Raw genomic sequence first — 27,769 nt, 5'->3', positions numbered from 1 at the left:
TAACCGCTGATGAAATTGAAAAAGTGTTAAACTCTAACATTGCAAAAATCACCAGCGACAGATGGGTTCCCAGATGAGTTTTATCTATTCTTTAAAGAGCATAAAATCTCAATGTGATTTGTACTATTCCAGGCTATTCAAAAAAAGATAAAAAGCCCATCAATTTATTTTAAGAAGTCAGCAAACTGTAAATCTAAACCCAATAAAGACAATGCAAACAAAACAAAGCCAACAAAACAGGAAACTGTAGCTCAGTCTCATTTATGTGTATAGATGCACATTTCTAAGTTTATGAATATATATGCATGATTCCACACAATTACACTGAATTCAGAAATGTAATCAAGATTTTTCAAAGGTGGTTGACTAACAGAAAATCTGTCAATATAATCCAATATATCAACAGATTTAAGAGGAAAACTATATGATCACATCAAGATACATGATACGTATGATCATGAAAATATAATTGATATAATTCAGTAGCCATTCCTAACAAAAAATTCTACACAAATTAGCTATAGAAGAAAATTGTTAACAGACTATTTACCAAAACCCAACAGGAAATGTCCTAAATAGCAAAATACCAAAAATTATTTTATTAAAATCAATAACTAGTTGATTTTAATAACTACAACAGCATGCTATATCAGCAGTGTTATTACTTAACACTGTCTTGAACAGTCTAGTACCTTCAGTGAGAGGAAAAATGGTATAAATATAAGTGGTGCGAGCCAAGATTGTACCACTTCACTCCAGCCTGGGCAATAGAGCAAGACTCTGTATCAAAGAAAGAAAGAAAGAAAGAAAGAGAAAGCATTCATGTGCTTGGATGAGAAGACTACTATTAAAACATGGGAGAGGAACTGAGGAGATGTAGATCAGAAGATACAAAGCAGTGCATATGCAGGATGAACAAGTTTCAAGATTTAATGTAGATGAAGACTAAAGTTAATAAAATTGGTCAGGCGCGGTGGCTCATGCCTGTAGTCCCAGCACGTTGGGAGGCCGAGGTGGGTGGATCATTTGAGGTCGGGAGTTCAAGACCAGCGTGGCCAAATGGTAAAACGCCGTCTCTACTAAAAATGCAAAAAAAAAAAAAAAATTAGCTGGGTGTGGTGGCAGGCACCTGTAATCCCAATTACTCAGGAGGCTGAGGTAGGAGAATTGCTTGAACCTGGGAGGCGGAGGTTACAGTGAGCCGAGATTGTGCCACTGCACAACAGCCTGGGCAACAGAGTAAGACATCATCTCAAAAACACAAAAACAAATAATAAATATAGTTAATAAAATTGTATTAGGGATGTTTGTTGAAAACAACAGAGTAGACTTTAGCTGCTCTTGTCACCAAAAAACTATGGGACATTATAGATGTTAATCTGCTTCACTTTAGTAACCATTTTACTGTCTATTTGTACCCTATAACATCATGTTTAAACCTGAAATATACACAATAACATCTACTTGTAAAAACTAGGTAAGACAATTTTCCCAAAATGATGTGTAAATTTAGTTAAATTGTACTTAGTACTCGAATAGGCAGTGGGTGATCTGGATTAAATATCTTTAAGAGTTACATGGACAGGCCAGGCACAGTGGCTCATGCTTGTAATCGTAGCACTTTGGGAGGCCGAGATGGGTGGATCACTTGAGATCAGGATTCAAAAGCAGCCTGGCCAACATGGTGAAAACCCGTCTCTACTAAAAATACAAAAAAACTAGCCGAGTGTGGTGGCAGACACGACACCTGTAATCCCAGCTACTCAGGAGGCTGAGGCAGGAGAATCGCTTGAACCTGGGAGGTGGAGGTTGCAGTGAGCTGATATCATGCCACTGCACTCCAGCCTGGGTGACAGAGCGAGACTCCATCTCCAAAAAAAAAAAAAGAAAGAAAGAGTTACATGGACAAATAAATGACTGAGAATAGCAAGATAAAAAGTGAGGGGAGGCCGGGCACAGTGGCTCACGCCTATAATCCCAGCATTTTGGGAGGCCGAGGTGGGCGGATCACAAGGTCAGGACTCAAGACCATCCTGGCTAACACAGTGAAACCCCATCTCTACTAAAAATACAAAAAATTAGCTGGGCGTGGTGGCGGGTGCCTGTAGTCCCAGCTACTCGGGAGGCTGAGGCAGGAGAATGGCGTGAACCCAGGAGGCAGAGCTTCCAGTGAGCTGAGATCGTGCCACTGCACTCCAGCCTGGGCAACACAGTGAGACTCCATCTCAAAAAAAAAAAAAGAAAAAAAAGTGAGAGGAGATTTGGCAGATAGTAGAACAAACTGAAAAGTCACTGTTACCAAATCATTAAAGAACTGTAGAAGATTAGACAAACATCTTGATGGAATGGAATAAGAACCCAGAAAGAGAACTCAGTATATATACAAAAAGTAATATGTGATAAAGGTGGTAGTGCAAATCCTTGTGAAAAGATGAATTATTTAATAAATGGTGCTGGCACAACTATCTAAAAGAAAATAAACTGGGCCGGGCAAGGTGGCTCACGCCTGTAATCCCAGCACTTTGGGAGGCCAAGGCGGGCGGATCACGAGGTCAGGAGATCGAGACCATCCTGGCTAACACGGTGAAACCCCATCTCTACTAAAAATACAAAAAATTAGCTGGGTGTGGTGGCAGTCGTCTGTAGTCCCAGCTGCTCAGGAGGCTGAGGCAGGAGAATGGTGTGAACCTGGGAGGCGGAGCTTGCAGTGAGCCGAGATCACGCCACTGCACTCCAGCCTGGGTGACAGAGCAAGACTCCGTCTCAAACAAAACAAACAAACAAACAAAAAACTTAGATATCTAGCTTATGCCAGACACAGAAATAAGTTACAGATGGATAAAAAATTAAAAATCTCCTCTCCCTCTCCCTCTTCTTTCTTCTTTCTTCGGTCTCCCTCTCCTTCTTTCTTCGGTCTCCCTCTGTTACCGAAGCTGGACTGTACTGCCGTGATCTCAGCTCGCTGCAACCTCCCTGCCTTGGGCTCCTGTGATTCTCCTGCCTCCGCCTGCCGAGTGCCTGGGATTGCAGGCGCGCGCCGCCACGCCTGACTGGTTTTTGTATTTTTGGTGGAGACGGGGTTTCTGGTGTTGACCTGGCTAGTCTCCAGCTCCTGGCCTGGAGTGATCTGCCCGCCTCAGCCTCCCGAGGTGCTGGGATTGCAGATGGAGTCTCGCTCACTCAATGCTCAATGTTGCCCAGGCTGGAGTGCAGTGGCGTGATCTCGGCTCGATACAACCCCCACCTCCCAGCCGCCTGCCTTGGCCTCCCAAAGTGCTAAGATTACAGCCTCTGCCCGGCCGCCACCCCGTCTAGGAAGTGAGGAGCATCTCTGCCTGGCTGCCCATCGTCTGGGATGTGAGGAGCCCCTCTGCCCGGCCGCCCCATCTGGGAAGCGAGGAGCGCCTCTGCCCGGCCGCCATCCCGTATAGGAAGAAGTGAGGAGCGTCTCTGCCCGACCGCCCATTATCTGGGATGTGAGGAGCGCCTCTGCCCGGCCGCCCCGTCTGGGAAGTGAGGAGCGCCTCTGCCCGGCCGCCACCCCATCTGGGAGGAAGTGAGTAGCGCCTCTGCCCGGCCGCCCCGTCTGGGAAGTGAAAAGCACCTCTGCCCGGCTGCCCCATCTGGGAAGTGAGGAGGGCCTCTGTCCGGCTGTCCCGTCTGGGAGGTGAGGAGCGCCTCTGCCCTGCCAACCCGTCTGGGATGTGAGGAGCGCCTCTGCCCGGCTGCCCCGTCTGGGAGGTGTACCCAACAGCTCCGAAGAGACAGCGACCATCGAGAATGGGCCATGATGACGATGGCGGTTTTGTTGAAAAGAAAAGGGGGAAATGTGGGGAAAATAAAGAGAGATCAGATTGTTACTGTGTCTGTGTAGAAAGAAGTAGGCATAGGAGACTCCATTTTGTTCTGTACTAGGAGAAATTCTTCTGCCTTGGGATGCTGTTGATCTATGGCCTTGCCCCCAGCCCCGTGCTCTCTGAAACACAGGCTGTGTCAACTCAGGGTTAAATGGATTAAGGGCGGTGCAAGATGTGCTTTGTTAAACAGATGCTTGAAGGCAGCATGCTCGTTAAGAGTCATCACCACTCCCTAATCTCAAGTATCCAGGGACACAAACACTGCGGGAAGGCCGCAGGGACCTCTGCCTAGGAAAACCAGAGACCTTTGTTCATGTGTTTATCTGCTGACCTTCTGTCCACTATTATCCTATGACCCTGCCATATCCCCCTCTCTGAGAAACACCCAAGAATGATCAATAAATACTTAAAAAAAAAATTAAAAATCAATCAAACAAACAAAATCTTTGAGGGGGAAAAATCTAGGAAAATATATACTTAGGTACGAGAGACACAAACCCAGACATTACGAAAGAAAAAAATAAACGTATTAGACTATAAAAGTTTAAAACTTTTTTTTTTTTTTTGAGATGAAGTTTGTCTCTTGTTGCCCAGGCTGGAGTGCAATGGCATGATCTCAGCTCACTGCAACCGCTGCCTCCTGGGTTCAAGCAATTCTCCTGCCTCGGCCTCCCAAGTAGCTGTCATTACAGGCACCTGCTACCACGCCCGACTAATTTTTGTATTTTTAGTAGAGATGGGGTTTCACCATGTTGACCAGGCTGGTCTTGAACTTCTGACCTCAGGTGATCCACCCGCCTCAGCCTCCCAAAGTGCTGGGATTACAGGTGTGAGTCACCACGCCTGGCCAAAACTTTAAAACTTTTATATGAATAAATGTGGAAGAGATATAGTAATCAAAATCAATAGATAATAAATGCAGAGAAAATATTTATAATACATAGGAGAGGTAACTATTCCATAATGATACTATACAGGGAGTTTTTACAAACTGATGCAAAAGAGAATAAAAGACTAGTAAGAAAGTCTTGAAATATATGAACAGACAGTTCACAGAAGAGAAAATCTAATGGCTAATAAACATTTGAAAATACAGTAAATGGGTTGGGAGTGGTGGCTTACACCTGTAATCCCAGAACTTTGGGAGGCCAAGGCGGGTGGATCACCTGAGGTCGGGAGTTCGAGACCAGCCTGACCAACATGGAGAAACCCCATCTCTACTAAAAATACAAAATTAGCTGGGTGTGGTGGCGCATGCCTGTAATCCCAGCTACTCAGGAGGCTGTGACAGGAGAATCGTTAGAACCCGGGAGGCAAAGGTTGCGGTGAGCCAAGATTGTGCCATTGCACTCCAGCCTGGGCAATAAGAGCGAGACTCCACCTCAAAAAAAAAAAAAAAATATATATATATATATATAGGTCAAAAATTTAAAAGAGTGATAATGCCTATTGTTGCAAGACTATGGCAAGAAGGAGATTCTCATACATTGTTGGTGGAAACAAGAAATATTTTAGCCTTTTTGTAAAACAATCTGGCAATATATATTCAAATTACATTTACTTGTATCTTTTCCCAAGCAATGACAAACCTGCTTTATATCCCTTAGGAGTAAAAGCATGCAGAAGATCACACATAGAAGGATGTTCTCTTTGGCTTTGTTCATAGTAGAAATTGATAAATAAATAAAATTGAGTTCTACAAGTTGACTTTGAGGGTTATAAGATATTTTTGGTATTATTGAGTGAGAAAAGCAAGATGTCCAATGTGATCAACTTGCCATCAAGTTGCCAATGAGTCTCCTCAGTAAATGGTACCCTATCAGGGGCTCAACATTGGTCTTCCTAGCTGGCAGGTTAGACATTCAGTGACAGCAGCAGTTAGAACAGACTTGGTAAGTGGGAGGTCATGTCATTGGGCCCATGCATAACCTCAGAATATTGTTTAGCCAAATATCTACAAACCCCGTAGTCCAGTCAGGTTGACACATTAAAATTAACCATCACAAGTCCACCCCTTGTCAGGTTGGCAAACATACACATCTCCTTAAATCATATTTAATCTCCAAATAAAGACAGAACCAATGTCATAATTCCACCTAACATGACACAACTATCCTGCATACAACTGGAAACACATTAATCCCTTCCCCAGTAGAGGAGGTAAAATCCTTGAGTGACATTTACTCTTGTCCTTGGTATCCCACAACTTAAATACTATGATGTAAAATTAACAAGACTTAAATACTATGATATAAAGCCAATACATCTTATGTTACATAAGAAAGGAATAAAAGAGGGAAGAAACAAAGTTATTTATCATACACACATATTTATAACAAAATAAAAGAGATATATGTATGACAATTACAGTCCTCGTTTTTGTAACTGGTCACATGATCATAGTTGGTATTGATAATCACCTCCTTCCATGACCCCTTTTGTATTCCTTTTGCCTTCAGCGGGCACCTTGGCTGGCTGGGGTTCATTACCAGTGGGGTGACCCAAACCTTCATTCCTGAAGGGTCTGGGCTATTAATCCTGTCTGGATTGAGTTGTTGTAGTTTTCATTGACCTTAGTCACAGGGCATGATAATAAGATTGCCTGTATTTCTGACATACTCTCCCTTATGCCCATTGTGGAGTAGTAGTCCAATTTCCCCCTTGGCAATCAGAATTAATTATTCTAGTCAACAGAGATACTCCCTTCTTAGTCTGTTGGTTCAGAGGCATGAGGAGGCCAGAATGTCTGGGCCACAGTCTTAAATTCCAGTGCAATGGAATCACTGTTGTGTCTCCTGATGGAAACGTTTCTCCCTGTGGAACTAAAACCTCTAGGCAAGCAGAGCATAAGGTCATGGGAAGAGGTAGCAAAATTTTGCTAGTGGATTACTAGAGATAACAGTGAGTGGTGCCACTCCCATTTCCACCCACTACTTCCTAGATCCGTGAGTTCTGGCTAAGGTAGAAACGGTACCACATATTGGATGCTGATTCAGAGCATATAAAACTTCCTGGAGAACCTTGCTTCAGCTCTGCCACCTAACTGGAGCTGTAACTGTGTCTTCAAAAGGCCACTCCACCATGCAGTCAAGCCAGCTGTTTCAGGGTGGTGGGGACCATGGTGAACTCCATGAACATGGGCCCATTTCTTTACCTCTGTTTTTCTGAAAAGTTATTTCCTTGATCAAAAGCAATGCTGTATGGAACACCATGATGGTGGATGGGCATTCTATAAATACACAGATGGTAGTGTTGGCAGAAGCACTGCATTCAGGGAGGGCAAATCTATATCTAGAATAAATGTCTGTTCCTGTAAGAACCAAATGCTGCCTCTTCCATATGTCCAATGTTAATCTGCTATCAGGTAGCTGACTGATTACCCCAGTGAATAGGACCATATATGGCATGTTCAGTGTTGGTCTCTGCTGCTGGCAGAATGGACACTCAGCAGTGGCTACAGCCAGGTTGGCCTTGGTAAATGGAAGTCCATGTTGCTGAGCCCATGCACAACCTCCATCCCTGTCACCATGGCCAGTTTGTTTATAAGCCCATTGGACAATAATGGGGTTGTTGGGGAAAGAGTTTCACTGGTGGTATGGTTTGGCTGTATCCCCACCCAAATCTCATTTTGAACTATAATCCCCATAATCCCCACATGGCATGGGAGGGACCCAGTGGGAGGTAATTGAAACATGGGGACTGTTTCCTCCATGCTGTTCTCGTGATATTGAGTGAGTTCTCACGAGATCCGATGCTTTTATAAAGGGCTTCCCCCTTTGCTCAGCCCTCATTCTCCTGCTGCCCTGTGAAGAGGTGCCTTCTGCCATGACTGTAAGTCTCCTGAGGCCTCCCCAGCCATGTGGAACTGTGAGTCAATTAAACGTCTTTTCTTTATAAATTACCCAGTCTTGCATATTTCTTCACAGTAGTGTGAGAATGGACTAATACCGCTGGTATCCACACATGGATTATTCTATCCACTTGATTATTAAAATCCTCCTCTGCTGACATCACCTTTTGGTTTGGTGAGCATTCACGTGGGACACAAATATCTTCAGAAGTTTTTTGCTCAGGGATGTCCACCCACATATCTCTTCCCCAAATTTCCTTGTCACCAATTTTTAAATCATGTTCTTTCCAAGTCCCTGACCACCCAGCGAAATCACTGGCCACAGCTCAAGAACTGATATATAATTGCACATCTGGCCATCTCTCCTTACAAGCAAAGTGAACAACCAAGTGCACTGCTCAAAGTTCTGCCACCTGGGAAGATTTCCCTTCCCACAGTATTTCAGGGATGTCTCCGAAAGGGACTGTAATGTGGCAGAAGTACACTTTTGAGTCGTACCTGCATAGAATGCAAAATCATCTGTAAACCAGGCCTGAGTCTTCTCTTCCTCTGTCAACTGATTGTAGAGAACGCTCCATGAGGCCACAGGTGCAGGCTGTAAGACAGAAGGTAATTAGATGTAGTGGGGACCATGGGCCTTTGGGCCACTTCTTAAATAACTTAATTGTACCTTCAGGGCCTATGTACATATATCGCTATAAGATTGATCTATCTATCTATCTAGCTAGCTAGCTATCTACCTACCTAGAGATAGAGGGAAAGAAATGCAATTATAGAGGCTGACAAGTCCCAAGATCTGCAGTTGGCAAGCTGGAGACCCAAGACAGCCAATGGTGTTTTTCCAGCCCAAGTCTGAAAGCCTGAGAACCAGGAGAGCCAATAGTGTAGGTATAGTTCAAAGGCTAGTAGGCTAAAGACCGGGAAGAACCAATGTTTCACTTCAAGTGCAGAGGCAGGACAAAACTGATGCCCCAGCTCCAAGTAGTCAGGCAGGAGGAAACTCCTCCTTACTTGTAGGAGACTCAACCTTTTTGTTCTATTCAAGCCTTCAACTGATTGGACAAGGCATACCCACATTATGCAGGCAATCTGCTTTACTGAGTCTACCAATTGAAATGAGAATCTTGCCCAGAAACACCCTCACAGACACACCCAGAATAATGTTTGACTAAATTTCTGGGCACCCCATGGCCCAGTCAAGTTGATACACAAAATTAACCATCACATGCTTTATCCATGTTGGATGCTCTCTGGTGGATAACTTTTTTTTTTTTTTTTTGAGATGGAGTCTCTCTGTTGCCCAGGCTGGAGTGCAGTGGCGCAATCTCGGCTCACTGCAACCTCCACCTCCTCGGTTCAAGCAATTCTCCTGCCTCAGACTACAGAGCAGCTGGGACTACAGGTGTGTACCACCATGCCTGGTTAATTTTTGTATTTTTAGTAGAGATGGGGTTTCCCCATGTTGGCCAGGCTTGTCTCCAACTCCTGACCTCAAGTGATCTGTCCACTTTGGCCTCCCAAAGTGCTGGGATTACAGGCATGAGCCACCACGCCCGGCCTGATGTTAACATTTTAATATAGGATCTGCACATTTTTTGCTAACTCTCACGTGTCTATTCACACACATCTTCCCTAGACTTTATTTGTCTCCAATCTGTCAGTCCTTGACTTCTAGGCCCCTGATCACTGGCCACTGCCGTGGAATCTGCACATATTCTCATCTTGGGCAACTCTTCCTTCCACACAAGGTACATGAGCAGTTGTACCACTCACAGCTTGACCATTGGGAAGAGTTTCCCTGCCCAGTATTGTTTAAGGGCATCTCTAAAGATGAATATAATGCAGCCACATACATATTCAGTTTGCACCCATGTAACTCAGCAGACACATCTGCAAACAAGGTTTGGGCTTTTCCCTCTTACATTGTTTGGCTATGTCCCCACCTAAATCTCATCTTCAACTGTAGCTCCCACAATTCCCACAAGTTGTGGGAGGGACGCAGTGGGAGATCACTGAATCATGGAGGTGGTTTCCCCCACACAGTTCTCATGGTAGTGAATAAGTCTCACAAGATCTGGTGGTTTCATAAGGGGTTTCCCCTTTCATTTGGCTCTCCTTCTCTCTTGTCTGCCCCCATGTAAGATGTGCCTTTTGCCTTCTGCCATGATGTGAGGTCTCCCCAGCCATGTGGAGCTGTGAGTCCATCAGACCTCTTTTTCTTTATAAATTACCCAGTCTCGGATATGTCTTCACCAGCAGCATGAAAACGGACTAATACATCTTCCTTTAGCTGGCTGTATAGGAACTCTCCCCACAACACAGCCATAAATGTGAGTTAGGGTAGGGGTACCTGCGCATCTGTGGCAGGGGACATCAGTCTAGGCTACCTTTCCCTGAAGCTTACTTGTGTCTTCTGCTCTGCTCACATTTGACCCCAAATGTACCATTTCAATTTTTTGATGAACTGCTCCTGGGCCCACGTGTCTTTATGACTTGGTAAGTCTGGCAAAATGCCTAATGGGCATTTCTGGACCCATCACCCCCTGGTTCCCCATGGTCAAATTTTCTCCCAGTAATGTGCCAGAAAATGTTTCTATAATTCTCTTCTTCAGATGGCATGTCTTCTCTCCAGAGCGGTCTACACTGATTCTCCCACTAGAGCTTGCCATAAGCTGTGCTCTGAACAGATTTAAATTAAATATGACCTTTTTGCAGATTTACCTCAAAACCCAGGTATAAGTAGGAATGGAGAACAATCTGAATGATAGATATTATGCTATTCTGAAAATCACTCTATTTAACACAGGTTCATAGTCTTTGACCCACCTACAAGCCATCCCAGACCCTCATGCAAATGCATGCTGCCAGGCCTGTCTCACCAGTCCTCCAAATGCACTTGAATTTGGAACACTGCTTATACTCCCTCTGGCCCCTACTATAAGACAACCCAACAATCTCTGATAAGAGTGGTAAAAGCTAAGTAACCAGGACTCCCAGATGTTATCAGACCATATGAATAAAATGAGGATGTATTAACTCAAAACTCAAAATCATAATGGCTTGGTCCCTATAAGTCTGATAGCTTGAACCTCAGCGGCCCATGAAAAGCAGCCTGTAATTATTTCTGAGAGTCTCCAAAAGGCATGCTTCCCAAGACCAGGCAGACACATTGCCCAATTCCGGAATGCATGACCAACATGGTATTCTGGGTGAATATCACTCCCAGGGCCCAGCTGAGAGTCACAGGGAGTAAAATGTGGATGGAATGGTATAACATGGGCCCTGCACCATTCAGGTGTTCTCATGCCATTTCCCACTCAGGAGCACCATGTTCTTTCTCTTCTACTTTGGTTGGCCCTGGCTATTGTCCACTGCCCTTGACACTGCTTGAGGGAGGATCACTGACACTAATGCTGACAGCACCCTTTATGGGCTCCCAAGGTTGTAGCCCCCTGATACTTGCAGAGCCGTTTGTTTGCACATTGCCAGAACAGGGCTGGGTCCTGTGTGGATATGGGGAGAAAGGCCTGCTCCCTCCATTCATGACACTTTGCTTCCCAGGTGCTCAAGCCCAAACCTCATGAGGTCTCTCACAGAGTACCCTGTTGACTTCTCCTCTCCATTCATTCTTCATCTCTGGCAAGCTTCTCTCAGCACTAGCTCCCTACCAACCAGAGAGTCTGCCTTAGCCATAGAAGTAAGCAACTGTTTTCGTATATTCTATCACAACACCTAACACACAAACATCCCCATATGCCTTCTCCAACCTCCATCCAAAAAGACAAAGTAGCATGCATCTAAGTGAGAACACTTCATTTATGTGGTTATTTTGATTATGACTTTATTTTTAAAGTTTTATATTTATTTATTTATTTTATTTTATTTTATTTTTTTGAGATGGAGTCTTGCTCTGTCACCCAGGCTGGAGTGCAGTGGTGCGATCTTGCTTCACTGCAACCTCCGCCTCCCGGGTTCAAGTGATTCTCCTGCCTCAGCCTCCTGAGTAGCTGAGACTACAGGTGTGCACCACCACACCCGGCTAATTTTTGTATTGTTAGTAGAGACGGGGTTTCACCATATTGGTCAGGCTGGTCTTAAACTCCTGACCTCGTGATCCACCTGCTTCGGCCTCCCAAAGTGCTGGGATTACAGGCGTCAGCCACTGTGCCCGGCCTATTTTTATTTTTTTGAGATGAGGTCTGTCATCCAGGCTAGAGTGCAGTGGTGCCATCACAGCTCACTGCAGCCTTAAACTCCTTGGCTCAAGTGATCCTCCTGCCTCAGCCTCCTGAGTAGCTGGAACTATAGGCACGTGCCACCAAGCCTAGCTAATTTTTAAATTTTTTCATAGAATCAGGGACGATCTTGCTATACTGCTGAGGCTGGTCTCAAACTCCTGGGCTCAAGTGATTCTCCTGCGTCAGCCTCCTGAGTAGCCGGGACTACAGGCACACACCACAGCACCCATCCACAATGACTTTATGTTTTGAGGAAAAACAGAGTTTGGTGTTTGCTTATATCTAGATCCATTCTCAAAATAAAGAGTTGTAACTTTTAATTTTTAAAACTCTTTAGTTTACCAAGCATAGTTCATATTTCCAAAATGATTTTCCTAGGACCGATTTTCCTATGGAGAGTAATTAAATAAATCACACCCAAAGATGTGAAGTTGCCTGTACCTGAAAACATGACAATAATATAAACTTTGAGGGACAGAGAAAACAAAACTGGTTTCACATCTCCCATAACTTGAAGTTTCCAGCACCCAGCAAGGTCAAATTACAAGGACATATGCCTTGAGGAAAATTATAATGGTTTTGAAGTAATTGTTCCAGTTCCACATTAGCAAGAAAACTTGAATATTCAATGTTCACAAATACTTTGTAACGGGCATGTCGGTTCAGCAAGGGCAATAAATGGGTACCTTCAGGCTTGGTAAGGTAAGTTAAGAAGATGGATGATCCCCACCTTCGTGGCTCAATTCTTAGCCATGTCCGTTCTTGAAGCATAAGGCTTTTAAATTTCTTTATGGTGTCCATTTTGCCTTTAACTTGTTTATTTTTAGCTAGAGACTTCTCTAAGCACTCTTCAGTATAGGGTTGGGAGTTTCAACCTTGATCTATATACTCAAACACTTTTAAAGGTAGGTAATATCATGAAGCTGCTGCCTGAATTTCTCAATATCCTATAAGCCAGCAGCAGTAAAATTCAGGTTCAGGTTGAGTCTCGCCTGGCTGGCTGCTGCCACCACAGCCCTGCTCCCACTAAGAAGTCTCCTGCTTATAAATTTTAAAGGCAGCTTTAGCCACATCTTCTCTTCAACATTTCAAAAATCTTTGGGCCTGGTCTCATCCAAAACAATCCACTGCACTTATGTCCAAAATGTATTATATAACATGAAATGCAAAATGATAAAATAGTCAATCTTCTCCTTAAAGTAACAGGGCTCCTCCTGGCTTCTGAATTTCCTAACCTCCAACATCTTCTACTATTTTAGTCACTAATAACTTTTCCTAGAGAGTGAATGGTTGTCCTGTACAAAATCAGGCATGATATGTTTATATTCATGATGAGAAATTCTTTTTTTTTTTTTTTTTTTGAGACAGAGTCTTGCTCTGTCGCCCAGGCTAGAGTGCAGTGGCCCGATCTCAGCTCACTGCAAACTCTGCCTCCCAGGTTCAAGCCATTCTCCTGCCTCAGTCTCCCAAGTAGCTGGGACTACAGGCACCCACCACACCCAGCTAATTTTTTGTATTTTTAGTAGAGATGGGGTTTCACCATGTTGGCCAGGATGGTCTCAAACTCCTAACCTACACTGATCCTCCCATCTCGGCCTCCCAAAGTGCTGGGATTACAGACTTGAGCCACCACGCCCAGCCTATATTCATGAAGAGAAATTCTTATATGAAAAGTGCCATCTACAAAACCACACTAATTCTGAATAATGTAAGAGAGATACATATATATACATATGCATCTCTGAATAATTAGAATATTTGCCTCCCAAGCCATTAGGTTACTTGAATGTATAAAATATATAAACTGTGATTGACATATATACTAGCAATCTAAATCAGATATAGCTATAAAATGTTAAATTAATATTTGGCCTAAATCATCTAATAATGAGCTATTAAAAGTATAAGGAAATGATTAAGGCAGATGCTGAAACCAGAACTTCAAACCTAGGAGCAACTGAGATGGCCAGAGAAGTATCAAAGTAATAAATAAAAGAGTTTTAAATGGGAAATATTCATATTTTCCTTCAGTAGAGGACACCTAATGTGGAAAGATGTGAAAGTGAAGACATATACATTTACCAAAGTGCTGTTGAAAAACTTCTGAAGTAGCTGAACTCAATTACTGAAAATGATTACAGGGATTCACTGAAAGAGATTTATGTTATATCTGCAACAGAGAATAAAGGATAGAATTAGTATTTGTCTTTAAATAATAAAGTCAAAAGGTGGTAACTAACTGAGATTTTTAAAAATTACAGGTTGAATAGCTGATGAAGCAGAAAGGGGGAATTGTAGAGCTCAGCTTGGGACTTGCCAGTTTGGCAGTGTTTGTGATATATTCAGGTGCAGACATCTAGTAAGTAGTTGGATACAACAGGTGGAGGCCAGGGGAAACATTATTATAAATAAAACCAATGGAATGGGTAAGAGGGTAGAAGGAGTTCTGCAACAGACCAAATGTTTGGGTTCCCCGCCAACAAGTTCATACGTTAACGTCATAACCTCCAATATCAGGAGGTAAGGGCTTTGGGAGGGTCATGAGGATGAGGCCCTCACAAATGGGATTAGTGACCTCATAAAAAGGGGCCCCAGAGAGTTCTCGTGTCCTCTTTCTGCCACTTGAGAACACAATGAGAAGACAGCAGAGTGTAACACAGAAGAGGGCCCTCACCAGAACCTGGCTATGCAGGCACCATGATCTCAGACTTCTAGCCTCAAGAACTCTGAGAAATCATTTCTGTTGTTTTAAAGCCACCCAGCCTGTAGTACTTTGCTATAGTGGCCTGAACTGAGACAAGTTCTGTAAGAAAAGAAATAGGCAAAGAATGGAGCCCCGTGTTATACCAACAGTTACACTGCAGATGGTCAAAACTGACCCTATTAAGGAAACCAAGAAAGAACGGCCTTCAAGAAAAGAAGCGGGAGTATGTAGTGTCATGACATCTAAAGCAACAGATATTTTCAAGAAAAAGGAAACAGCCAAAAGTATCAAATGCAAAAAGAGGAGCAACACTTCATATTGTGAGGCAGGAAAGGAGGTAAGAATCAACAAAAATGCATAGAAGTTTATAGTTGTAATTTGAAGCTACAGAGTTCATATCTTAGAGCCTATATTTTCTCTGTGAAGTGGGAAGCAAGATCTCATAAAAACATATCTATACCCAAGGATCAAACACAAGAGCAAAGCACAGATTTGAAAATCGGCATCAGAGATATTAAACACACAAAAACAGGCCAGGCGCAGTGGCTCACGCCTGTAATCCCAGCATTTTGGGAGGCTGAAGCAGGCGGATCACGCAGTCAGGAGTTTGAGATCAGCCTGACCAACATGGTGAAACCCCATCTCTACTCAAAACACAAAAATCAGCCAGGCATGGTGGCATGCGCCTATAATCCCAGCTACCCAGGAGGCTGAGGCAGGAGAATTGCTTGAACCCGGGAGGCGGAGGTTGCAGTAAGCCAAGATCGTGCCACTGCACTCCAGCCTTGGTGACAGAGGGAGACTCCATCTCAAAAAAAAAAAAAAAAACAAAACAAAAAAAACAAAAAACAAAAAACACACACACACAAAAACAGAAAGAGAAGTTCTGATATCTATAAAAGTGGGGGTACTATTAGATATGTACTCTTTAACAAGTGTACTGTATTTAAAGCTCTCCTACAGTAATGATAAATGTTAAAACAAACAAAAAAAATCTAAGACTGTCATTGTTCAGATTATGTAAACAGCCTAGCACAGTAGCTGGCACACGGCACATGGTAGCTATGCAATAAATATTTGTTGAATAATTGAAGAAATAAAAAAATGGAACTAGGGGACACCATAAAAATATTTTAAGAAGAAACCAGGAAAGGTTTTGCTGTAAATGTTTATAAAAAAAAAAAGTGTATTCCATATAAACACTTAGAATAATATACCTATATTTAATATATGGGAAAATTCCTACTTGATAGGTAGAGATACATTACAAGGTCTTATTAAAACTTGATCAAAACCCATAAAAAATGTTGTCTTGGCTGGGCGTGGTGGCTCACACCTGTAACCCCAGCACTTTGGGAGGCTGAGGCAGGCGGATCACCTGAGGTCAGGAGTTCAAGACCAGCCTGACCAACATGGAGAAACCCCATCGCTACTAAAAATACAAAATTAGCCTGGCGTGGTGGTGCATGCCTGTAATCCCAGCTACTTGGGAGGCTGAGGCAGGAGAATCGCTTGAACCTGGGAGGCAGAGGTTGCAGTTAGCTGAGATAGCACCATTGCACTCCAGCCTGGGCAACAAGAGCAAAACTCCGTCTCAAAAAAAAAAAAAGTTGTCTTGCAGACTCTTTTTGTCTGTGAATCATGATGCAACACGGTTTAATTCCAAAGTATCAGAAAACAAAAAGCATTTACAAAGTAGATTTATCAGGAATAGAGTTTAGGCAGATAATGCAAGAAGAAGGTAACAATACAGTAGTAACAGTAATAGATACCTAACACGTTGTTAATTGTCTGCAAGAAACATTCCTTTAGAAACTCAATACAACATTTTATTACCATAAATGTATATTATTTTTATATTACAAAAGAAAAATTTCTTTCAGATTTTTTTGAGAAAATTTCAAATATACAGAAAACTTAAAAAATAGTATTACAGGGCCAGATGTAGTGGCTCATGCCTATAATCCTAGCACATCAGGAGGCTGAGGCAGGGGGATTGCTTGAGGCCAGGAGTTTAAGACAAGCTAGGGCAACACAGTGAAAGCTTGTCTCTACAAAACATTTTACAAAATTTAAAAAAGAATAGCATTACAAACAATTACTATATCCTTCATCTAGACTCTCCAGTTGTTTTTCTTCCCCAATTGTTAATATTTATCACATTTTCTTTATTTCTCTCTCTTTTTCTGAACTACTTAAAAATTGAAGACATGATATTTCATCCCTAAACACTACTTCCTCATAAAATAAAGAACATTAATTAAATTAATTACCATTAACTCAAAATTATAACTTGGTATACAGCCCATATTTAAATTTCCCCAATTGTCCCAAAAATATCCTTGTAGTTTATTTTCTTATTCAGGATTCAGTTGTTTCATGCATTGTATCTGGTTCTTACATCTCCTTAATCTCTTTTAATCTAGAATAATCCCCTCTGCTTGACTTTTTTGTTCCTCATAATATTGAATTTTTAAAGAGTTAGAGTGATTTGTCTTGTCCTACATTCTGGATTTGACTATTTCCTTATTATATTCAGGTTAAGCATCTTTTTGGCCCAAATACCTGCACTACATAGGTGATGCTTCGCACAAGCACTTACATAATGTTGAACTGTATCCCTGTTTGTGATGCTAAATTTGTTAGCTTGAGGTGACTGCCACATCTCTCCATTTTAAAGGTAGCATCTCTCTTTGTAATTGATAAGGTCTGTGTGATGGTACTATGAAGCCATGAGACTGTCCTATACCTCAAAAATCTTTCACCCAATAATACTTTTAGCAAATCCTGATGGTTCTGATATGGAGTAGTTTTTATATTGGCGGTCGCAAAATAGTCATTTTTCTAAATCCGTCATTCATTTTCTCTATAGTAACTAGAATTCATCCTTAAAAGAAACTTCACTTCTTACCTTTCTTTCAACACTTTTCTTTCACAGGATCTCTTTCTCTCTCTCATTACTATGGACTCATGGATTTTAAAAAATTAAATATATTGCAACCCATTCCTGTCATTATTATTTCTTATCTTTCTATTGTCCCATTTTGGGCCAATGGGGTCTTGTAGTTGGCTCCTTTTGACATGACCTAGTAGTCTTTAATAAAGTCCTTGCTCTCAAGTATACCAAGGCTCGTCATATGCAAGCTCAATTTATAAATTTCCTGCCCCAGATCTGGCATCAGCCATTTCTCAAAGGAGCCCTTGTTACTTTTAGTGGAGAATGGCATTTCAAAATCAAGATGCAGGTACCAGGTATACTTATTGTTACTCCTAAGCACCCCTTTCAGTGGGCAGAGCTAAGAATACATGAATACACACACACACACACACACACTCCTATGTTCATATTGCTACCTCAAATTCAAATACAACACCAAAGCGTTCTTCTTCAATTTCCCTTGTTCTATATTTGTTTCTCACCTTTTCCACAGTAAAAACCTTGATTCCCAACTTTAACATATGTACTCATTCGGTTCTATTCCACAATAAACACAAAATTGTTTCAGAATTACAAAACCAATATTGCTATCAATAACAAATCTTCTAAATAAAGTTAAAGATTTACTTGTAGTTTGTTTTGTCCAAATTTGGTTGCAAGAAGCCAAATTTGCAAGGACCAAATCTGGAACGGTATTCAATTTATAGGTCTATGTTTTAAAAGGAACATTGAAAAGAGTACGCAGCAAGAAGAGAAAATGCTAAAGGAAACAGTTTCCTTCAAACACTTAAAAGCAGTTACACAGAATAAGAAATAGGCTCATCCTGTGTTCCTCTAGAAGGCAAAACTCAGACCAGAATATAGATGTCATAAAGGGGAGGATTTCAATTCAACTTCGGAAACTAACTGTTAGTTGGATGTACTATATTAGTAAGGTCCCCATCATTAAAGTATTTAGACAGAGTCTGGAATTCCACAAAGGGGTTTCTGAGCATTTCTCAGTGGGAGAGTTGTGCTGAATCAGCTCTATAATTCTATTTTCTGTTCACACCTAAATAGCTTCTGGAAGCAGCCCTCCATTAAACAATACAGGAGGTGTTGTTATTCATAAAAATGACCTTGATTCATAAAGAAAATATTGAACTACGATCAGTTATACATCATTGAATCTGGTTGGCGCTGCAGAAGCTTCCTAGAGGCTGCTTGCTTGTTTTCCAGTAGTTGATCATATCAGCGTGGGATCAGACCTGGCTGGGCAGGCCTGGCTGGCTGGTGGGACTCTCCAGCATCCATTATAATAGAATGCAGGATTCGAGATAGAAATGCTGGTAGGAAACAAACTTGTGTCCGGGGACGAAAGGGTCAGACCTGGCAGTAAAGCTCTGAATAGTGTCTCAGTCATCAACTGAAGCAATGCTTGAGCAGTACCTCTCACCTAGATTTGTTTTCCAACTTCCTGTGAATACATGAATGCCTTAGGGCGAAAGGGGATTTTGAATAAAACCTAAAAGAGCTGTGTTGATTAAAATGTCTGTAAGACTTTAGAATGCAAGATAATGCTGCTTTGATGCCCATATGGCACATTACAACACAAAAGGGAGGTGTTGAATTTTGGCTCAGAACACACACTGGCTTAGCTCATTATGGGCTATGTATGGGCTGCAGGAACACTGTTTTGTGTGGAGGGTTTCAGCATATCAACACTGCCTATGGCAGCACTGGGGGTTTGGGGGAGGTGCTCAGAAGACAGGCTGTGTCCAATGGCAAAGGACTTGTACCTATTTTTGCATGCAGTGGAGGCCTCAGAAGCTGAAAAAAGAAGGTAAGGGCTTGTTCATTAGCATACTGTATTAGTCCATTTTCACACTGCTGATAAAGACATACCCAAGACTGGGCAATTTACAAAAGAAAGAGGTTTAATTGGACTTACAGTTCCACATGGCTGTGGCTGGGGAAGCCTCACAATCATGGCAGAAGGCAAGGAGGAGCAAGTCAACGTATTACATGGACGGTAGCCAGGCAAAAGGAGAGTTTGTGCAGGGAAACTCCCGTTTTTAAAACCATCAGATCTTGTAAGACTCATTCACCATCATGAGAACAGCGCAGGGAAGACCTACTCCCACAATTCAATCAGCTCCCATGGGGTCACTCCCACAACACATGGGAATTCAAGATGAGATTTGGGTGGGGACACAGCCAAATACTGAGATGTGTCTTGGTGATTACTAGTAATAAAGAGGAGAGAAAGTTGACTGGTGTAGAACCCTTTGGAAGAAGGTGTGTGTGCGGCTGCAGAGTAGCCAGTTTATTATTTTAAACATGACCTGTGGTGGTTTTAAAACACGGCTGTAAATTCTTTGACACTTCATTGAGAAGTGGGCTCTATATCCCCTCTCCTTGAATTTGAGCCCGACTTAGTGACTTGCTCATAATATAAAACGATGCAGCAGAAGTTATGCTGTGTGGCTTTGGAGGCTAGATCATAAAATGCAATTCAGCTTTAACCTTGTTTACTGAAACACTAGCATTTAAAGCCCTGAGCTGCTTCGTAAGAAGTCTGACTACTCTGAGGCAGCCATGCTAGGAGGAAGCTCAGGCCACATGAAGAATAGGTTTAGGTATTCTGGCTGACTGCCCTATCTGAGGTCCCAGCTTCAACCACCAGCCATGTCAGAAAATATGCCTCCAAAGGATTTCAGTCTTAACCACTGAGACACCCCCAGGCATTGAGTCTTCCCAGCTGAAGCCCCAGACATCATGGAGCAGAGATAAGCCATCTTTGCTATGCCTTGTCTGAATTCTGACTGAGAGGGTAATTTTATATTTTTCAGAGGGTGAAAGTATAATGTTTGATCCTCACAATGATACAGTCTGGCAGGTTGGAATAGCATTATTATAACCTTCATTATATAGATTAAAAAACAAAACAATAAACAGAGATTTAAGCTTACCTGCTTTGAGATTATATAGCTAAGGTGTAGAGTGCTGACACTAAAATCCTGATCTTTGGACTCCAAAGCTTATGCTTTCTCTCGTTTCTCATCTGGATACTGTAGGGCTTTAGAATGGCCTAACGAAGTAAAATAGGATATATCCAGAATTTTAAGGCAAGGTCAGAAAATGTCAAATGAGTAGAACGCTAAGAAGAATCAATATTAAATGGATGAGACCAGTCATCCTGTGGAGAAATAATCATCGAAGATCTGAACTACAGATTGATACTGACAAATAAGGCTAGAATTCAAAATGGAACCAATGCGAGAAAAAAAAACCTTTAAAACTTTAAATGTTACAAGGAAGTGTTATAATGGTATAACATTTTTAGCAGCTAATTTTTAAAAAATGAAATAGGACAGTTAAAGACTTAACAAAAATCTTGCCAGTTGTGTTTCTGATGAAAGGGTGATGAAAGGGGAAAAGGTGCCATGACTGGCTAATGGTGCTATTTCAGTCTGCTTCTAAGTATGTCCTTACAGTAAAGGGTGCTTCAGATTAGTTTAGCTTGATGACATCATCCCTTGTGATCATTTACTCTACATTTGCCAAGCCACTTTTTGATTTAAATTTATTTCCTCATAGAAACTTTCCTACTTGGAGGAGAATGTACAATGAAGTTAACAAAGCATACCATGTTCATGTTTTTTTTTTTTGGAGACAGAGTCTGGCTCTGTTGCCCAGGCTGGAGTTCAGTGGTGCAATCTCGGCTCACTGCAACCTCCGCCTCCCAGGTTCAAGTGATTCTCCTGCCTCAGGCTCCTGAGTAGCTGGGATTACAAGTGTGCACCACCATGCCAGGCTTATTTTTTGTACTTTTAATAGAGATGAGGTTTCACTATGTTGGCCAGGCTGGTCTCAAACTCCTGGCCTCAGGTGATCCACCCGCCTCAGACTCCCAAAGTGTTGGGATTACAGACGTGAGCCACTGCGCCCGGCCTACAATGTTAATCTTATAGGTTATATTTTTTCAATGCAGAAGAATGTTAGTATTCTGATTCATCAAGCAGCCTCACACACCATCCTTTACCTGAGAGTAAGCATCAGCTCCCAGGCTTACGGTGACCCTAATCAATATGAAGACACCCTGTTTCAGAAGTCAGTAGGACACCTTTCTATTTCTTGAATCTTCCAAAATACAGTAAGGAGGTCACTGGTGACTTCCCCCATGATGGGAAGTACTAAAAGGCAGAATCCACTTAGTTTTTCATGACTTCATGTTTAGGTTACTTTGGTGATTCACTCCAGGCCATTGGGAGCCCACAGTAATTGTTTCTCATTCCCGTTTCTCTCTTCCTTAAACTTTTCTTTTCCAATTACTTATTCTTTTTATTAGATACATGTATTTTTAATAATGAATTGAATTTCATTCTGTAATTGGGCTTCTCAAAGATAACTGACCTCTTCTCTCCCAATTGTTTTCATGCATATTTTGCAGAGAATGCTTGGAATAGTCTGTTCATGAAAGGCACAAAGTACATAAAATGTTTTGAGTGATTTTCTTCAAAATAAAAATGATTAGTTTTGATGTTTCAGAAGTCTAGAATGCTATGTGCCTTGTACAGGCCCTACGGCATGGAAAGTGCTCAAGTGATATTTATGAAAAGAATGAATCTGGAAAACGAAAAATACACGAAACATTTTATTCCTCAACAATGAAGAAAAAGCTTTCAGACTTCCATTTAGACTCGTTTTAACTGGCTGAATTCTTCAATGACAAGAAAACAAGCGTCGCACTGCTAATTTAGCTGTTCCTAAATATATTTCCATCAAATTCTGCTTGGCTGTTTCAACCTTGGGGTTGAAGTTCTTATTTTGATGACACAGAGACGTTCACTGCAGTGGAAATAGCAAGTAGTATTGGCTTCCCCGCCTTCCTCCCTCTAGGATTTCAACTTCTCCTCCTCGAACACCAGCCCTGCTCTTCTAGTAAATCCCACATTACAGAACAGGCTGAGGACGGAGGAGACAAGAGGAAAGTAGGAAACCGGAGCCATGGAAACTGCGGAGCGGAGGCAAAGTGTGAGAGCGCGGGTGGTTAGAGGGGAAGGAACCCTCCCCGGACGACGGCGCGAAGGCGCTCCTCAGATTCCGTCATGCACCGGGGTGACGTCACGACCGTGACACGCGGGTGACGCCGTTGCCGCGGCGACTTCTCGTCGTCTCCGCCCCCTTCCCCCGCTCCCCCCGCACCCCCCACCTAGCGTCCTTCCCCCAATCCCCTCAGGCTCGGCTGCGCCCGGGGCCGCGGGCCGGTACCTGAGGTGGCCCAGGCGCCCTCCGCCCGCGGCGCCGCCCGGGCCGCTCCTCCCCGCGCCCCCCGCGCCTCCGCCTCCGCCTCCCCCAGCTCTCCGCCTCCCTTCCCCCTCCCCGCCCGACAGCGGCCGCTCGGGCCCCGGCTCTCGGTTATAAGATGGCGGCGCTGAGCGGTGGCGGTGGTGGCGGCGCGGAGCCGGGCCAGTCTCTGTTCAACGGGGACATGGAGCCCGAGGCCGGCGCCGGCGCCGCGGCCTCTTCGGCTGCGGACCCTGCCATTCCGGAGGAGGTGAGTGCTGGCGCCACCCTGCCGCCCTCCCGACTCCGGGCTCGGCGGCTGGCTGGTGTTTATTTTGGAAAGAGGCGGCGGAGGGGGCTTGATGCCCTCAGCCACCTTCTCGGGCCGGCTCCGCGGGCTGGGAGGTGGGCATCGCCCCCGCGTCCCTCTCCGTCATGCAGCGCCTTCCTACGTAAACACACACAATGGCCCGGGGGGTTTCCCTGGCCCCCACCCCAGATGTGGGGATTGGGGCAGCGGTGGTTGAGCGGGAGGCTGTCAATAGGGGGCGAAACTCAGGGTTGGTCCGAGAAGGTCACGACTGGCTGAAGTATCCAGCTCTGCATCGCTGTGGGGTGGGGGCGGCGGCGGCCTCAAGGTGGAGGATATAGGTTAGTTGCTGGGGCTGGGACCACAGCCCGAGTTACTGTCGCGTGTAATTCTTACATGGTCGTGGGGATGATGGGGCTCATCATTTCCTCTCTCCTCTCCCGGACTGCCCCCCTTCTCAGTCCGCTGCCTTTTTTCACTTTTCTGTTTGGGGATTTCTCTTTACCTGTTTTACCCAGCAAATTATTTTTATTTAGTCTTTACTTTTTCAATCCTGAATCGCAGTTTCCGATGCCTTTTCTGGTCCCTGGTCCTCTATTCCTAATGTTTGTCAGCGCTGTGTCGCTGATTGGTAACCCCCATTCTATTCCCATCTACCGCCCGCTCATTTTCCAGTTGTCGGACCTGCCTGCCTTCTAACCCCAGCTCCCACTTAAGAGCATTTTTGCATTTCTCTTACCCTGGTCCTCTTGAGGCTCTCTACTTCATCTCACCACTCCTTAACATTGTTGTCTGTTGTTATCTTCACAAATCCTCCTGGACACTTTGGAGCTACTTATTTTCTGAGCCCAGAAGCTGTCAAGATCCATCAGGTTTCACTTGGCTCTTTTCGCCCTTGCACTACTGGCACTTTTTGGCTAGTCGTCCATTGTGCATTCACACCTCTTTATTCCTACCCATTTTTATAGGTCTGATTGATTTCTTAGTGTTGTCTTCCTTTTTGTCCTATTTTTTTCTTTTCCTTTTTCCTCTTCAGTCCTTGCCTCTCAGCCTGTTTTTGCATTAGTCAGCCTGTTAGCAGTGTCAAATTATTTACGTTTTGTTTTTTATTACATTTATTACAAATATTTGATATTTTATTACAGGAAATAATACACTTTATTATGCTTTACAAATAAGATATGGTATAATAATTGTGGTTTACAGTTGTTGATTAGGTAATGTGACTTACTCTGTTGACTTTGCTCAAAGTTCTCTTTGCTACTTACTATTAACATCTAATTTCTCAATTCTCATAACATCTCATTCTTCTCTCTGCAATTCTTTTTTTTTTTTTTTTTGCATCATCATCTTTGGAAATTCATCCAATATGCTTGCTTTATTCAGCATCAGCTTGTTTATGATAATGTTTGTTTTCTACTCTTTATATCATCTTTATCTACGTGCCCAAAATGTGTTCTGTACCATCATTTGATCTGTTCTAAAATTTCTCATTTTTAAGTTTCTTAAAATCATTCCACTTTTCAGTTTGCATTTTTGCTTAGATCAGTTTCCTCTCATATCTGTTCCTTTCCCCCAGCTTCTTGATTTCTAAGGAGAAAGCTCTTCTCTACTTCAATTTCCTAGTTTATTCTGTTTCCCTTGTTTCCAGTTAACATTCATTTTGCCTTGTTTCCTGGCTTTTGGTACTTAACTTTCTGAAGCTTCCTCTTTTCTTCTCCACACCTCCACATTCCTTCTTATTTATAAACATCTTTGTTTCCGTTGACATGGAAATTTATTTTTAGGATACATTGTTTTTAATGGATAAATACTAGGGGTCACATCTGCTGTCTGTTTTCTCCAGGAATCGGATATGCCTTTGTCTTAACCAGGCACAGGTGCCTCTGGGCTTTATTTTACTCTGTAATAGATGTGTAGTTTTGTTGAATTGTATCTTGTTTGAGGACTACTACAGAGTGGAACAATGAGTGAAGTAATGGGTAGGGGTTATGAAATTGTAATTCTCTGATTATAAAATTGTTTATATTGGGAACTTTGTTGCAGAGTTATTAGAACCGTTTGCAATTCTGTAAAGAAGGCTTTTGTGAAGTAAAATCTCTACCCTTCTATTTTATTCGAAAGGGCCAGATTGTTTGGAACTGTACCCCCTGAAGAGTCTGATTTAGTAAGTGAGAGCGAGGGCCATGCATTTCTGTATTTGGCACGTCTTGAGCAGTTCCCATGTACTGATCCTTGAGAACCTCTAGGCTAGCTGAATTTAAGTATAAATTGCCAGTAATTGGAAAGCATATTCATATCTTCTGAAACTATAAGGATACTGTCATTTTATTTGGTTAAAAGACAAGTGTTTCCTACTGTCTCCTTTACCCAGGTTTTAATGTTTAGTGGTGAACGGTAGTTTTCCCTCTACATTTTTTTCTGAACTGATAATAAATGTATTTGGCTGGGAGGGTGACATTGATTAAAAAAATGTATCTCTTGAATGTAAATATCAGTATTACAGATGATAAAATAAATTCCTCCAAGAAATAATTTTAAATTTGAAGTTGATATTCAGTGGAAACTGAAATGTGCTGTGGTCTTTTATTTGAAGTCTTCCTTACATTCACTTAAAGGGATCTTTTACTGCAAATTACATGGAAAGAATGAAAAGGTTTGCTTGTGTGTAATGACACATTTTATTCTGAAGATTTATTTTACCTAACAGTAAAATGTAGGTGTTTTTTTTTGAATAAAAGTTTCCCAGAGGGCAATTTCAGCTAAAAGAAAAAAAGGGTCTGATTTCAAAGGGAAAGCAAGTCATTATCAAAAATTAGAAAAATATACGTACAAAAAGTAAAAAATCATCAGTAATTTTGCCACTAAGTTATTATTACTATAGACATTTTGGTGTATTCCATCTGTTCTTTTTTAATGCTTTTATAACACTATGTAGTTTTGTATTTTTAAAACACTTAAAGCAAAAATTTCTATGTATTATTAGATATACTGTGATTTTTTTAACTGATCATTTTTTTGGGGTGTTAGGTTGTTTTTAATTTTTTACTGCTATCAAACATCTTGAACATAGGATGTAGATTTTAGTCTTTAAAATATGTTGGGGAATGAACAAATTTCACATCCTGTATTTGTAGTATTAATACTTTGTAGGTGCTCAAAATAGAATATTCTGGTAAATGATAGGTGCTTATTAAATATTTATCAAATGAATGTACTTATACTTTTGGCATTAAACATTTACATCTGACCATTTATATTTACCTGATTTTTTTTCTATGGCCATATGGTATGAAATAGTATATGGTATAAATTAACCATATGGTATAATAAATACATTTTTTTAAGTGTGATACCAGAGTGATATTTATTAACTGTTCTTCTTGTGCTGTTTCTGTAGGAGGGAGCTTCTCACAATTGCATTACAATTACAATTTTATTATGTTCTGTTTTCAAGATCTCTGATCGTCAGTCTTAAACTGTTTAATTATGATAATGTATTGACTAGGGAATATTCTGGGATATAATCTTCTTTATAATGAAGTCCACTGTATTAAAATACATCTTTGTGAACCACACCAGGTTGGATTGCATCATAACCCTGAAAAGTGGTATTCTCATTAATGTAGGTGCTTGTGCAGTTTTGGCTATTGCTGTTAATACTTATCCAGATATATTCACAGGTACCCTTTTGGCAAAAATCATAAAATAGTTGTTTGTCTTTGGTATTTCTAGTGTTCCCTTTCTATATTCTTTTCTCTCTCCTTATTTACTGAACTCCCTTCTTTAGGCATCCACTCACTCCTTTTTCTGTTTAGAATATTATCTGTCAGTCATTTTATATGTTGGCCATTAAAGGAATAAACTGTCAGTAAACAGCTAAGAAAGGAATGTTGGACTGGGTGCTTGAATCCTTGAATGTAGTAAATGTGAGTGCAAACTTGATTTAATTGTACATGTATTTGGATAATAGGCCAGAAAAATTACATTAGGGTAACAGGCTAGAACAGTCTGACTTTTCTTGTTTTTCTATCCCTTGCTTTCTTGATTAGGATGAACAGGAGGTGGGTCTGGATATAGCAGCTGGAAACCTGTGTTCCATGAGTGATGGGGAAGAGAGGGAGGGAATAGGTTCCTTTGTTTTCTGGCATTTTCTAAGACCTGATGCCCACCTTGTTAGAGAATGCTGTGACTACTTTTGTGTTCTTCCTTTTCCCTTTTTCTCCCAATTATAAAATTGTTTTCTCTTTCAGAACTGCAGAAGTGCATTTTGTTTCTTTGACACTTTGATGTTGTTAATTTAGCTGAATACCTAGTGAACATTTTGTGTCATAATCCCGTCGTTTTATGAAATCCAGTATGGTCTAATCACCTTACATTTCTGCCTCATATTGTCCTTAAGATAAGCTTTTTTTGTCAGTAGCTCTTACTAGATTTTGTCTTTATCAGAAGTTAAATTGTTTTAAGTCCTTTACGCATTCTCTTTGTCTATTTTAACATACATTGGTTATTCTGTAAAGTCAGATGTGGCAACAGGGCTGGTTGTGGTGGCTCACACCTGTAGTCCCAGCTACTTGGGAAGCTGAGATGGGAGGATCACTTGA

The 27,769-nt window shown here is 42.0% G+C and overlaps 1 protein-coding gene and 1 long non-coding RNA gene across 19 annotated transcripts in view; one reads left to right on the top strand and one right to left on the bottom strand.

Annotated features, from left to right (window-relative positions):
- Window positions 1-868: 868 nt before the first annotated feature.
- Window positions 869-14,235, bottom strand: LOC129060496 (uncharacterized). Its single transcript, XR_008527274.2, has 3 exons — window positions 14,028-14,235; window positions 8,206-8,302; window positions 869-1,079 (listed from the first exon to the last, which is right to left on the bottom strand). It is a non-coding gene; the product is annotated as an uncharacterized LOC129060496 (long non-coding RNA).
- A 219-nt stretch (window positions 14,236-14,454) lies between these two features.
- The window catches only part of BRAF (B-Raf proto-oncogene, serine/threonine kinase), a 207,449-nt gene continuing 194,134 nt past the window's right edge, over window positions 14,455-27,769 (top strand). For 8 of the 18 annotated variants that reach the window (XR_008527273.1, XM_054559891.2, XM_054559890.2 and 5 more), the window contains exon 1: window positions 14,455-14,986. Coding sequence is in view for 15 of the 18 variants with exons in the window: in XM_054559891.2 (XP_054415866.1) it covers window positions 14,774-14,986 (213 nt within the window). In the remaining 3 variants the exon portion in view is untranslated. Of the gene's footprint in view, window positions 14,987-22,747; window positions 23,127-27,769 lie in introns of those variants that run through there. The other 10 variants (XM_024250473.3, XM_024250472.3, XM_054559892.2 and 7 more) reach the window with 8 other exon arrangements.

The sequence above is a fragment of the Pongo abelii genome, chromosome 6 (genome assembly GCF_028885655.2).
Source record: "Pongo abelii isolate AG06213 chromosome 6, NHGRI_mPonAbe1-v2.0_pri, whole genome shotgun sequence".
Taxonomy (NCBI): domain Eukaryota; kingdom Metazoa; phylum Chordata; class Mammalia; order Primates; family Hominidae; genus Pongo; species Pongo abelii.
This window is presented reverse-complemented; position numbering and strand designations above follow the sequence as displayed.